This window comes from Trichomycterus rosablanca, chromosome 19 (genome assembly GCF_030014385.1).
Source record: "Trichomycterus rosablanca isolate fTriRos1 chromosome 19, fTriRos1.hap1, whole genome shotgun sequence".
Lineage (NCBI taxonomy): Eukaryota > Metazoa > Chordata > Actinopteri > Siluriformes > Trichomycteridae > Trichomycterus > Trichomycterus rosablanca.
The window spans coordinates 11,592,971-11,605,494 of NC_086006.1; the positions used below are offsets into that span (position 1 = coordinate 11,592,971).

General features: G+C 40.8%; 1 protein-coding gene across 1 annotated transcript; it reads right to left on the reverse strand.

Annotated features, from left to right (window-relative positions):
* Positions 1 to 1,936: 1,936 nt before the first annotated feature.
* On the reverse strand, positions 1,937 to 9,924 carry hrct1 (histidine rich carboxyl terminus 1). The gene is made up of 9 exons (XM_063016043.1): positions 9,861 to 9,924; positions 8,952 to 9,141; positions 8,815 to 8,862; positions 8,560 to 8,728; positions 7,507 to 7,631; positions 7,345 to 7,402; positions 6,301 to 6,483; positions 6,122 to 6,202; positions 1,937 to 2,607 (listed from the first exon to the last, which is right to left on the reverse strand). Exons 1-9 carry the CDS (start codon positions 9,922 to 9,924, stop codon positions 2,173 to 2,175), a joined length of 1,353 nt encoding a protein of 450 aa, XP_062872113.1. The 3' UTR covers positions 1,937 to 2,172.
* Between the last annotated feature and the right edge of the window lie 2,600 nt (positions 9,925 to 12,524).

The following is a 12,524-nucleotide window of genomic DNA, read 5'->3' on the forward strand; positions in this document are numbered from 1 at the left end:
GTTCTACAGTTACTGACTAGGGTCCATCTGTTTCTCTGCATGCTTTGTTATCCCCCTTTCATGCTGTTCTTCAATGGTCAGGACCCCCACAGGACCACTACAGAGCAGAAATTACTTTTGGGGTGGATCATTATTAGCACCGCAGTTTTTATTAGTTTTTAAACACCTCACTGTCACTGCTGGACTGAGAATAGTCCACCAACCAAAAATATATTTAGCCAACAGCGCCCCGTAGGCAGCGTCCTGTGACCACTGATGAAGGTCTAGAAGATGACCAACTCAAACAGCAGCAATAGATGAGCGATTGTCTCTGACTTTACATCTACAAGGTGGACCAACTAGGTAGGAGTGTCTAATAGAGTGAACAGTGAGTGGACATGGTATTTAAAAACTCTAGCAGCGCTGCTGTGTCTGATCCACTCATACCAGCACAACACACACTAACACACCACCACCATGTCAGTGTCACTGCAGTGCTGAGAATTATCCACCACCTAAATAATACCTGCTGTGTGGTGGTTCCATGGGGGTCCTGACCATTGAAGAACAGGGTAAAAGCAGGCTAAAAAGGTATGTAGAGAAATAGATGGACTACAGTCAGTAATTGTAGAACTACAAAGTGCTTCTATATGGTAGGTGGAGCTGATAAAATGGACAGTGAGTGTAGAAACAAGGAGGTGGTTTTAATGTTATGGCTGATCAGTGTATCTACCATCTAATAAAGATAATTTTGTGCATTGATCAAAATTTTATATATTTCATACCCCTGTGCATACTCTCTTTAAACTGTCAAAATATGCATTCCTGTACTAAATGGAAAATACAGAAATGTAAATAAACAACCAATTTATTATACTGTACAGTACATCAATGTGTGTTGTAAAAATGAGAACAAGATTAATCATTGCAGAACCGTTAATATTATGGCATCTTCTCGCTACAATCTTTGCCCACTGTTCCCTGCAGAAGTGCTCCAAAATTGCTGTCAGATGTTTTATTTTATTTTATTTTTAAGTGTTATGCTGATTATATGATATGTAAAAATAGACACATACGTACATCAATACAATAAAATAAAACATTCACTTTTAGCCCCTACTGTCAGAAAAAAAACAATAATAATAATAATAAGCAATGCCGCTCAGGTGGCGCAATGGTAAAGTACGCTAGCACACCAGAGTTGGGGTTTTGAATACATCGTATCGAATCTCAGCTCTGCCTTCCGACTGCGCTGGGCAGCTGCATGAACAACGATTGGCTGTTGTTCATAGGGTTAGGGGTAAAAAGTCGGATCATAGGTCCTCATAACTGGTGCGACTGCGGCCCCTGCTGGCTGACTGTTGGCGCCTGCACAGGGCTGAGGAGTAATGCTGATGGGGGTGTGGCCCTCCGTAAACAGTGCCTGTTTCTGTATGAACTCGACTTGTGCAGGTGAAAAATGCAGTCTGTACTGACTGTACGTGCCGGAGGGGGTGTATGTCAGTTGAGAGGCGTCCTCAGTCAGCGGTGAAGGGTCGAATCAGTATAGAGGACGCAGTCAGGGTAATTGGACACGACTAGACTGGGGAGAAAAATTGGGGGGAAAAAGTGGTAAAGAATAGAAAATTTAAAAAAAAATTATAATAATAATAAAAACAAAATAAGTATTAACAAAATATTAGGATTCTTCACCTGTTTTTATGATAGCAAAAAGACATAAAGCTATAGGGAAATGCTATTTTGACCAGGGTGTATTTCAGGTGATTCTTATATTGCTGTAGAGGCTCCCGGCCTAATGTGATACTAAACAGAATGAAGTGGTTATAGAACATTGAAGAATAAATTAAGCAGAGAAGAATGGCACTAAAATATTTTCAAATTGCACATTTTTAAATATTCATAGATCTGGTATTTTTAGTCCATGAGAACAAGAAGAGAAAAAATATATGTATAATAACTCATAGTTTTTATTAATGGTTTAAAACGTTCAGGGGTATTTACAATTTACTCGAACATCCCAAACAGTATACACAGCAATATAACGAATTTACCATAAAAGCATTAAACAAAAGCAATATTTCTGATGTCTTAGACAGTGGTAAAATGATTATTTCACAGCACAATACAAATTCTCTAAGCACAAGCTTAATGCTACACTACAACAATATTCAGCTTTCTGAGCTCTTAAGCAGATTAATTATGACTGTGATGAAAATGCCCTTTACGACCATGGTGACGATGCTTATGAGGGCCATGCCCACCACCACGCCCATGGTAAGAATGCCCATGGTGATGATGATGCCTGTAGTGACGATGACCATCGCTTAACTCCCCATGACGACGTCCATGATGACGACGCCCATGGTAATAATGACCTTTGTCATTCATAATTAATGATTTTCTATTATTAATAGACTTCTGACCACCATTACTATCCCGAGAATGATGGTGGTGATGATGATGGCCACATCTTAAGTAGGGATGATATGACACATTGATCACTCTCGATTCAAGAATAGTCATTTCATTTTGGGTGCACCCTGGACAGAGGTTGTTGCTTATGAAGTTGTCAATGTCTAAAAAGACAACCCCAACACCACCAAACCCCTTCTGCAGCAGCCATGCCACCTGAAAATATGTAGAATAGCAAAACTTAAGAAACTTAAGAAAATTATTTTGGATTAATATTTTTTTAATTGTTTTATCTTCTGCACAGTTGTCAAAAAGTTATACCAAGAACGTGCCACATTAAAAGCTGTTTAGCACTTTTTAGAATTTTCCAGATGCACCTGTATACACCGATCAGGCATAACATTATGACCAACTTCCTAATATTGTGTTGGTCCCCTTTTTGCCAAAATAGCCCTGACCTGTCTAAGCATGGACTCGACTAGACCCCTGAAGGTGTGCTGTTGTATCTGGCACCAAGATGTTAGCAGCAGATCCTTTAACTCCTGTAAGTTTTTGAAGAATTTGCAGGCCAAGTCAACACCTCAAACGTGTTGTTGTGCTCCAAACCATTCCTGAACCATTTTTGCTTTGTGGCAGAATCAGAATCAGACTTTATTGGCCAAGTATGCTCACACATACAAGGACTTTGGTTGTACAGATGCTAGCAGTGCACGATAAATACAATAAGGACAGTCTTAAACACACACACACACACGCACACGCACACACACACATATACTCTCTCTCTCTCTAACACACACTTCACACATTCATACCTGTAAACAATTAGCATATGTAATTCACATTATGGGTTAAAGGTGCAGTTCTGTGCAGTATAAAAATTATATATATACTATATATAAATAAGAAATGAAATGAATGTGAAAGACCAGTGTAAGCAGGGTTGTGAGTCATTATATAAGTTAAATAGGTAATTTGTAGATGAGCAAGTGTCCCAAAGATTAACAGTTCTGTAGTGTTTAATTGTTCATGAGCACAATGGAGTGTGGAAAAAAGCTTCTTTGTAGCCTGGTTGTTCTGGTCTTTATGTGGCTGAAGCGTCGGCCTGATGGAAGGCGCCGAAACAGGTTATGGCCAAGGTGAGACGGGTCAGTGATGATTTTCCCTGCGTGCTTCCTCGTACTGGAGGCATGCAGGTCCAGCAGTGTGGGCAGCTTTACACCGATGGTCCTCTCTGCAGACATGATGATGCGCTGCAGTCTCTTGGTGTCATGTTCGGTGGCTGAGCTGCCCCAAACTGTGATGGATGTGGTGATGACAGACTCTATGATGGCTGTGTAGAACTGCACCATCAGCTTTTGGGGTAGGTTGAACTTCCTCAGTTGGTACAGGAAGTACATCCTCTGCTGGGCCCTCTTGATGATGGAGTTGATGTTGCTGTCCCACTTCAGGTCCTTGGAGATCGTTGTGCCCAGGAACTTGTAGGACATCACAGTTCTGTCTGGCAGGGTTGGGGGGTCATCTCCACTGTTTTTTGCTGTGTTCAGCTCCAGATTGTTCTGACTGCTCCAGAGGATGACATGATCAACCACCCGTCTATAAGCAGACTCATCACTGTCACTGATGAGACCAATGATTGTAGTACCATCTGCAAACTTCAGGATTGTAACAGAGTCCGTGGAGGTACAGTCATTTGTGTACAGCAAGAAGAGCAGCGGGGAGAGTACACAACCCTGTGGGGCACCCATGCTGATGGTTCGGGTCCCTGAAGTAAACTTTCCCAGCCTCACCTGCTGTTTTCTGCCAGTAAGGAAGTCAGTTATCCACTGGCAGGTGGAGGCTGGTACGCTGAGTTCAGTCAGTTTGCTGTGTAATTGTCCTGGAATAATTGTGTTGAAGGCTGAGCTGAAGTCCAGGAACAGAATTCTTGGAGACCCATGTTCACTGCATTATCCATCGACCTGTTGGCCCGATATGCAAATCGCAGGGGTCTTTCAAAGGATTTCATGACCACAGAGGTCAAGGCAACAGGTATGTAGTCATTTAGTCCTGTGGTGGTTGCCTTTTTAGGAATGGGTATTATTGTGGAGCATTTAAAACAAAACGGAACAACACACAGCTCCAGTGATCTGTTGAAGATCTTTGTGAAGACAGGTGCAAGCTGGTCTGCACAGGTCCTCAGGCAGGAGGGAGAGATTCCATCAGGGCCCGGGGCCTTCTTGACTTTCTGTTTTTTAAAAAGTCTAAGCACGTCTTCCTCGCAGATCTTCAGGGCAGGCTGGATGAGTGGCTGATAGTCAGATGGGTGTGAAGTGGTGTTGGATGGGTCCTTGTTGCTGGGCTTTTCAAACCTGCAGTAGAACCTGTTAAGGTCGTCGGCCAGCTGACGATCTCTCATTGTCTGTGTAGGTGGCCTTTTGTAGCTGGTGATGTTCTGCAGACACTTCCAGGCGGTTGATGGCTCATTTGTGGACATCATGCTGCTTAACTTGTTGGAGTAGTTCTTCTTTGCAGCCTTGACTTCTTTGGTTAGGGTGTTCCTTGCCTGGTTGTACAGTGCCCAATCCCCACTTCTATATGCTACCTCCTTGGACTAGTGCAGCTGTTTCAATTTGGCAATAAACCAGGGCTTGTCATTATTATATTTAATGCGAGTCCTGGTGGGAACACAGATGTCTTCACAAAAGCTGATGTAAGAGGTCACCGTATCTGTGTATTCATCCAGGCTGCTTGGGCATTATCGAACACACCAGTCTGTTAATTCCATGCAGTCCTGAAGCCTTTCTTTAGCCTCATTAGTCCATTTCTTCACCGTGCTGACCACAGGTTTGGCACACTTGAGCTTCTGTGTCTAGGATGGGGGAAGATGGACTAAACAGTGGTCAGATAGTCCCAGTGCTGCATGGGGGACAGAGCGATAAGCACCTTTAAAAACAGTGTAGCAGTGATCTAAAATGTTGCTCTCCCTGATGGGACATGTAACATGTCTGTACTTAGGTAGTTCGTTGTTAAGTTTTTCTCTGTTAAAGTCCAGGACAGGGCGCATTATCCTGCTGAAAGAGGCCACAGGGAATACTGTTTCCATAAAAGGGTGTACATGGTCTGCAACAATGCTGAGGTAGGTGGTACGTGTCAAAGTAACATCCACATGGACGGCAGGACCCAAGGTTTCCCAGCAGAACATTGCCCAAAGCATCATACTGCCTCCGCCGGCTTGCCTTCTTCCCATAGTGCATCCTGGTGCCATGTGTTCCCAGTAGCTCATCTGTTGAATCGGACCACACGGGCCAGCCTTCACTCCCCACACATCAATGACCCTGTCGCCGGTTTACCACTGTTCCTTCCTTGGGCCACTTTTGATAGATACTGACCACTGCAGACTGGGAACACCCCAAGAGCTGCAGTTTTGGAGATGCTCTGACCCAGTCGTCTAGCCATCACAATTTGACCCTTGTCAAACTTGCTCAAATCCTTACGCTTGCCCATTTTTTCCTGCTTCTAACACATTAGCTCTGAGGATAAAATGTTCACTTGCTTGCCTAATATATCCCACCCACTAACAGGTGCCGTGATGAAAAGAGTGTTATAAACTTCACCTGTTAAAGGTCATAATGTTATGCCTGGTCGGTGTATGTACTGTATATATGTGACTTCAAAAAGGGAATATCATAACTGATATAACCACTATATACTCAAAACTTTATACTAGAGTAATAAAATGTCTATTCACCTCTTCCTCATGACTCTGATGACTCTCAAATTGTGTTAAGGACTTTAACTCCTTTTGTTCACTCTGAATAGTCTTGCAGACCTAATGGGAAAAAACATCATGAGTAAGCAAATAGACCAAATATTTTATTAACCTTGCTTTATTTATGACAATGCAAGACATTTAATGCATGGACTTACCTGATTCCCAATAATCAGCCCTGGACTGTAGGTTTTCTTTACTTCCATCTCTAAATTTAAGTCTTCAGTCTTGGATTGGGTCCCATATTGTCTTTTCTCAGGCCATCGTACAAAAGCAGGCAGGGCCAGAATAAGCTTTTTGGTTTCAACTCCACGTGTCTGCCAGAGGTTGAGAGTGTTGCCCTAGACAATCAAAGTGGGTTATGTATAGCATTAATAAATGTATTTATTTTATTATTCATATATCAATTCATTAATCATTTATCCATATATTTTTGTAACCAATTTAATCTGCTCAGAACTCAGTAAAGTGGAAACACACCCTGGATAAAGCACTGTTATTAATGATAACTATGGTAAAAAGGAATACATTTATTTTGCTTGACATGAATTCACTGCAGCCAGTCCACCCACTGGCACATTTTGTACAACCCCAAATCAGAAAAAGTTGGGACAGTATGGAAAATGCAAATAAAATAAAAATGCACTGTTCCTTACATTTACTTTGACTTTTATTTTATTGCAGACAGGATGAACCTGAGATATTACATGTTTTATCTGCTCAACTTAATTTCATTTATTAATAAACCTTCATTCCTGCATTTCAGGCCTGCAACACATTCCAAAAAAAGTTGGGATGGGGGCAATTTAGGGCTAGTAATGAGGTGAAAAAACTAATTATTGATGCGATTTTAAACAGGTGATTGTAATCATGGTTTGGTACAAAAGCAGCATCCAGGAAAGGCTGAGTTTTAATGAGCAAAGATGATCAGATGATCTCCAGTTTCTCAACAAATGTGTGAGAAAATTGTTGAAATGTTTAAAAACAATGTACCTCAAAGAAAGATTGGAAGGGATTTGCATATTTCTCCCTCTACAGTGCATAATATCATTAAACCATTCAAGGAATCTGGAGGAATTTCAGTGTGTAAAGACCAAACTGAATGAATGAGTGAGTAAGTAAGAGACCTAGTAGCTGAGTAAGAAACTAAATAAGCAACTGAAAGTAAGTGAGATTAAGTAAGTAACAAAGTGATCACTTACAATGTGTGCTTCTTGATAGTTCAGGTTTTGTGGCAGAAGGCAAATGATGTCAGCATACCTAAAATGAATCTGTGATTAGCTAGATACACACAATATATTGCTTAGGCCATATGGAGGTACCACTTATAATTAATATATAAAACATTTGTGCATTACACTTACAGCACCAATGCTGGCATATCATTATAGATGTTGGTGTGGTCAATATAGTCCAAAAAAGACACAGAGACCAGCAAAGACTTGTTACCAGCATGGACAGTGTCTGTTTCAGTCCTGTTTCTCAATTCCTGGAAAATAAAAATGACAGATTTAAGAGGTATAACATTTAAAGTTCATACTGTATTGTTAAGTGTTACACCAATCAGCCATAACATTAAAACCACCTCCTTGTTTCTGCACACATTCTCCATTTTATTGGCTTCACTGACCATATAGAAGCACTTTGTAGTTCTACAATTACTGACTGTAATCCATCCGTTTCTCTGCATGCTTTGTTAGCCCCCTTTCATGCTGTCCTTCAATGGTTGGGACCCCCCACAGGACCACTACAGAGTAGGTATTATTTGGGTGGTGGATCATTCTCAGCACTGCAGTGACACTGACATGGTGGTGGTGTGTTAGTGTGTGTTGGGCAGGTATGAGTGGATCAGACACAGAAATGCTGATGGAGTTTTTAAACACTTCACTGTCACTGCTGGACTGAGAATAGTCCACCAACCAAAAATATCCAGCCAACGGCACCTCATGTGCAGCATCCTGTGACCACTGATGAAGGTCTAGAAGATGACCAACTCAAACAGCAGCAATAGATGAGCGATCGTCTCTGACTTTACATCTACAAGGTGGACCAACTAGGTAGGAGTGTCTAATAAAGTGGAAAGTGAGTGGACTGATTCACTTATACCAGCACAACACACACTAACACACCACCACCATGTCAGTGTCACTGCAGTGCTGAAAATGATCCACCACCCAAATAATACCTGCTCTGTAGTGGTCCTGTGAAGGTCCTGACCATTAAAGAACAGCATGAAAGGGCGCTAACAAAGCATGCAGAGAAACAGATGGACTACAGTCAGTAATTGTAGAACTACAAAGTGCTTCTATATAGAGCTAATAAAATGGACAGTGAGTGTAGAAACAAGGAGGTGGTTTTAATGGTATAGCTGATCAATGTATAACACATGACATAATAGCATCCAGAAAAATTCCAACTGCCTTAAGAAGACTTGTGAGAGTTTCTGTGTTCCTGAGCGATTCATCAGTGACAGTTTGTTCAACCCATGTCAAATGCAGTCCCTCGAAGTTCCTCTCCTTTACATATTGCACTGCAGAGGAAATAAAGCTATCCAGAGTGGTCTGATGTTCAGACAACAGCCCAAGCCTGCACAGAAATATCTCATTTTATAAAATAAGAAAAACAGGGCACAGCGTTTTTTTTAAATGTTGCACTATATTGCACTACAGTACCTTGACTGGTTGACCACCACACCGAGTAGGATCTTCAGAGCTGGGTTCCTGAGAAAAGGTTTGCAAAATTACATTCAATTACGTTCAATTTCCTTTAGTAATTAAAAACAGTTTTAAAACTGTTTGTCAGTACAAACCTGTTTTTTAGATTTTCCAACAAAGCACTACCAGTGTCAGCATCCTGGGACATGATTTTAAAACTGGAGTCATAATCCATATAAGCATTTGAGTAGATAACATGAGTGCACATGGAGGGATCAACGGGAAAGTGGTGCATGGACCAGTCCACATAACAGGCCACTGTGTGGTTATTCTGAGCAGCCGAGTCTTAATAGGAAAAAGAGAAACATACCATGAGTGTTGAGTTTTGTAAAATCCAATAAAAATAAGAATTTGTGATTTGTAATTCCTATTGACCTTCATTAAACTTACAGAACTAAAAAGATTTGTAATGCTTTCATCGACCATCAGGTCACGGTGAGTCAGATATAACATTAAAACCACCTCCTTGTTTCTACACACATTGTCCATTTTATCAGCTCCACTTACCATATAGAAGCACTTTGTAGTTTTGACTGTCTTACTGACTGTAGTCCATCTATTTCTCTATGCGGGTTCTGACCATTGAAGAACAGCATGAAGGGGGGCTAACAAAGCATGCAGTGAAACAGATGGACTACAGTCAGTAGTTGTAGAACTACAAAGTGCTTCTATATGGTAAGTGGAGCTGATAAGATGTGGTAAAAAGGAATGGCAACATTACAAAGTGGTAAATGCTTTACTGTGTGTTACAGGCCTGAAATGCAGGAATGGAGGTTTATTAACAAATGAAATGAAGTTGCGCAGATAAAACATGAAATATCTCAGGTTCATCCTGTCTGCAATCAAATAAAAGGCAAAGTAAATGTAAGGAACACTGTGTTTTTATTTTATTAGCATTTTCCATACTGTCCCAACTTTTTCTGATTTGGGGTTGTAAATGGTTGACACTCTAAGAGTGAATATTTATTAGAATTTTAGAAGTGCTATTTGGTGCTAATACTCACTTGCTGTTACCACCAGGCTCAGAAAGGCAAACACTGAGGAGTTGAAAAACACTTGATTATTCATTTGAAATATGAACAGTTAATTAACTATCATTTGAATTAAACTACACTAAAGACAGAGTTGAAGCTTGTACACAGTAAGCAGCACCATACACAATTAATATAATATATACTTTTATTAATACAAAATGTGCTTAGTTCTATATGTTCTAAGTTAAACACAGGTGTTTTAATAAAAAAAAACACAGTTTCCTAATAATACAAAAGATACATTTACAAAACACAATACTTACAGTATATTTGGAATTCAATAACAAAGGACCAAGTCCATTTTTTGTTAGAAGAAGATATACTTACCAATACAGAGCTTCATAGCTTTGCTTTGAAGTTTGTGTTTTGAAGTGGATACTGTGCAGAGAATGTGTGATGAATAAGAAGCGATACACACACCACATCCTGTGCAAGCTCACATATTTATGTATCCGATACACCACAACATACTTCCTGAGTGTAGCTGTCTGCACTATGATCAGGGTAACTGTTTAGTCTGTCAGTATGATTGGAACGCACACATGATTGAAATGAATTTCCCTAAATTTGAGCCCTTTTATGAAATAATTGTTTTCTAAAATAATACCAAAACCTTTGAGGTCAAAAAGTAAGACCATTTTAAATAAATCATTTAGGAGTGTAAAGAGTTATATAATCTCATAAAGCTTTGCAAGGCCTCTTAATTTCTTTGCTAGTGATAGCTGGTAATTCTTTTGTGTCCACCAAATTCTGGCTAGTTTGACTGCACCAATTAGACTGAATATTTTTAACACACCAGCACCATGTCAGTGTCAATCACTGCAGTGCTGAGAATGATCCACCACCCAAGTAATATCTAAAACCATTGAAAAACAGGGTAAAGTACTAAAAAGTATGTAGAGAAATACAGGGGTTGGACAAAATAACTGAAACACCTGGTTTTAGACCACAATAATTTATTAGTATGGTGTAGGGCCTCCTTTTGCGGCCAATACAGCGTCAATTCGTCTTGGAAATGACATATACAAGTCCTGCACAGTGGTCAGAGGGATTTTAAGCCATTCTTCTTGCAGGATAGTGGCCAGGTCACTACGTGATGCTGGTGGAGGAAAACGTTTCCTGACTCGCTTCTCCAAAACACCCCAAAGTGGCTCAATAATATTTAGATCTGGTGACTGTGCAGGCCATGGGAGATGTTCAACTTCACTTTCATGTTCATCAAACCAATCTTTCACCAGTCTTGCTGTGTGTATTGGTGCATTGTCATCCTGATACACGGCACCGCCATTGGATGCACATGGTCCTCCAGAATGGTTCGGTAGTCCTTGGCAGTGACGCGCCCATCTAGCACAAGTATTGGGCCAAGGGAATGCCATGATATGGCAGCCCAAACCATCACTGATCCACCCCCATGCTTCACTCTGGGCATGCAACAGTCTGGGTGGTACGCTTCTTTGGGGCTTCTCCACACCGTAACTCTCCCGGATGTGGGGAAAACAGTAAAGGTGGACTCATCAGAGAACAATACATGTTTCACATTGTCCACAGCCCAAGATTTGCGCTCCTTGCACCATTGAAACCGACGTTTGGCATTGGCACGAGTCACCAAAGGTTTGGCTATAGCAGCCCGGCCGTGTATATTGACCCTGTGGAGCTCCTGACGGACAGTTCTGGTGGAAACAGGAGAGTTGAGGTGCACATTTAATTCTGCCGTGATTTGGGCAGCCGTGGTTTTATGTTTTTTGGATACAATCCGGGTTAGCACCCGAACATCCCTTTCAGACAGCTTCCTCTTGCGTCCACAGTTAATCCTGTTGGATGTGGTTTGTCCTTCTTGGTGGTATGCTGACATTACCCTGGATACCGTGGCTCTTGATACATCACAAAGACTTGCTGTCTTGGTCACAGATGCGCCAGCAAGACGTGCACCAACAATTTGTCCTCTTTTGAACTCTGGTATGTCACCCATAATGTTGTGTGCATTGCAATATTTTGAGCAAAACTGTGCTCTTACCCTGCTAATTGAACCTTCACACTCTGCTCTTACTGGTGCAATGTGCAATTAATGAAGATTGGCCACCAGACTGGTCCAATTTAGCCATGAAACCTCCCACACTAAAATGACAGGTGTTTCAGTTATTTTGTCCAACCCCTGTAGATGGACTACAGTCAGAAAAGTGCTTTCATATGGTAAGTGGAGCTGATAAAATGGACATTGAGTGTAGAAACAAGGAGGTGCTTTTAATGTTATGCCTGATAGGTGTATATACTGTATATATACTGTATATATATATATATATATATACAGTGTATCACAAAAGTATATATATATATACTGTATATACAGTGTATCACAAAAGTGAGTACACCCCTCACATTTCTGCAGATATTTAAGTATATCTTTTCATGGGACAACACTGACAAAATGACACTTTGACACAATGAAAAGTAGTCTGTGTGCAGCTTATATAACAGTGTAAATTTATTCTTCCCTCAAAATAACTCAATATACAGCCATTAATGTCTAAACCATCGGCAACAAAAGTGAGTACACCCCTAAGAGACTACACCCCTAAATGTCCAAATTGAGCACTGCTTGTCATTTTCCCTCCAAAATGTCATGTGATTTGTTAG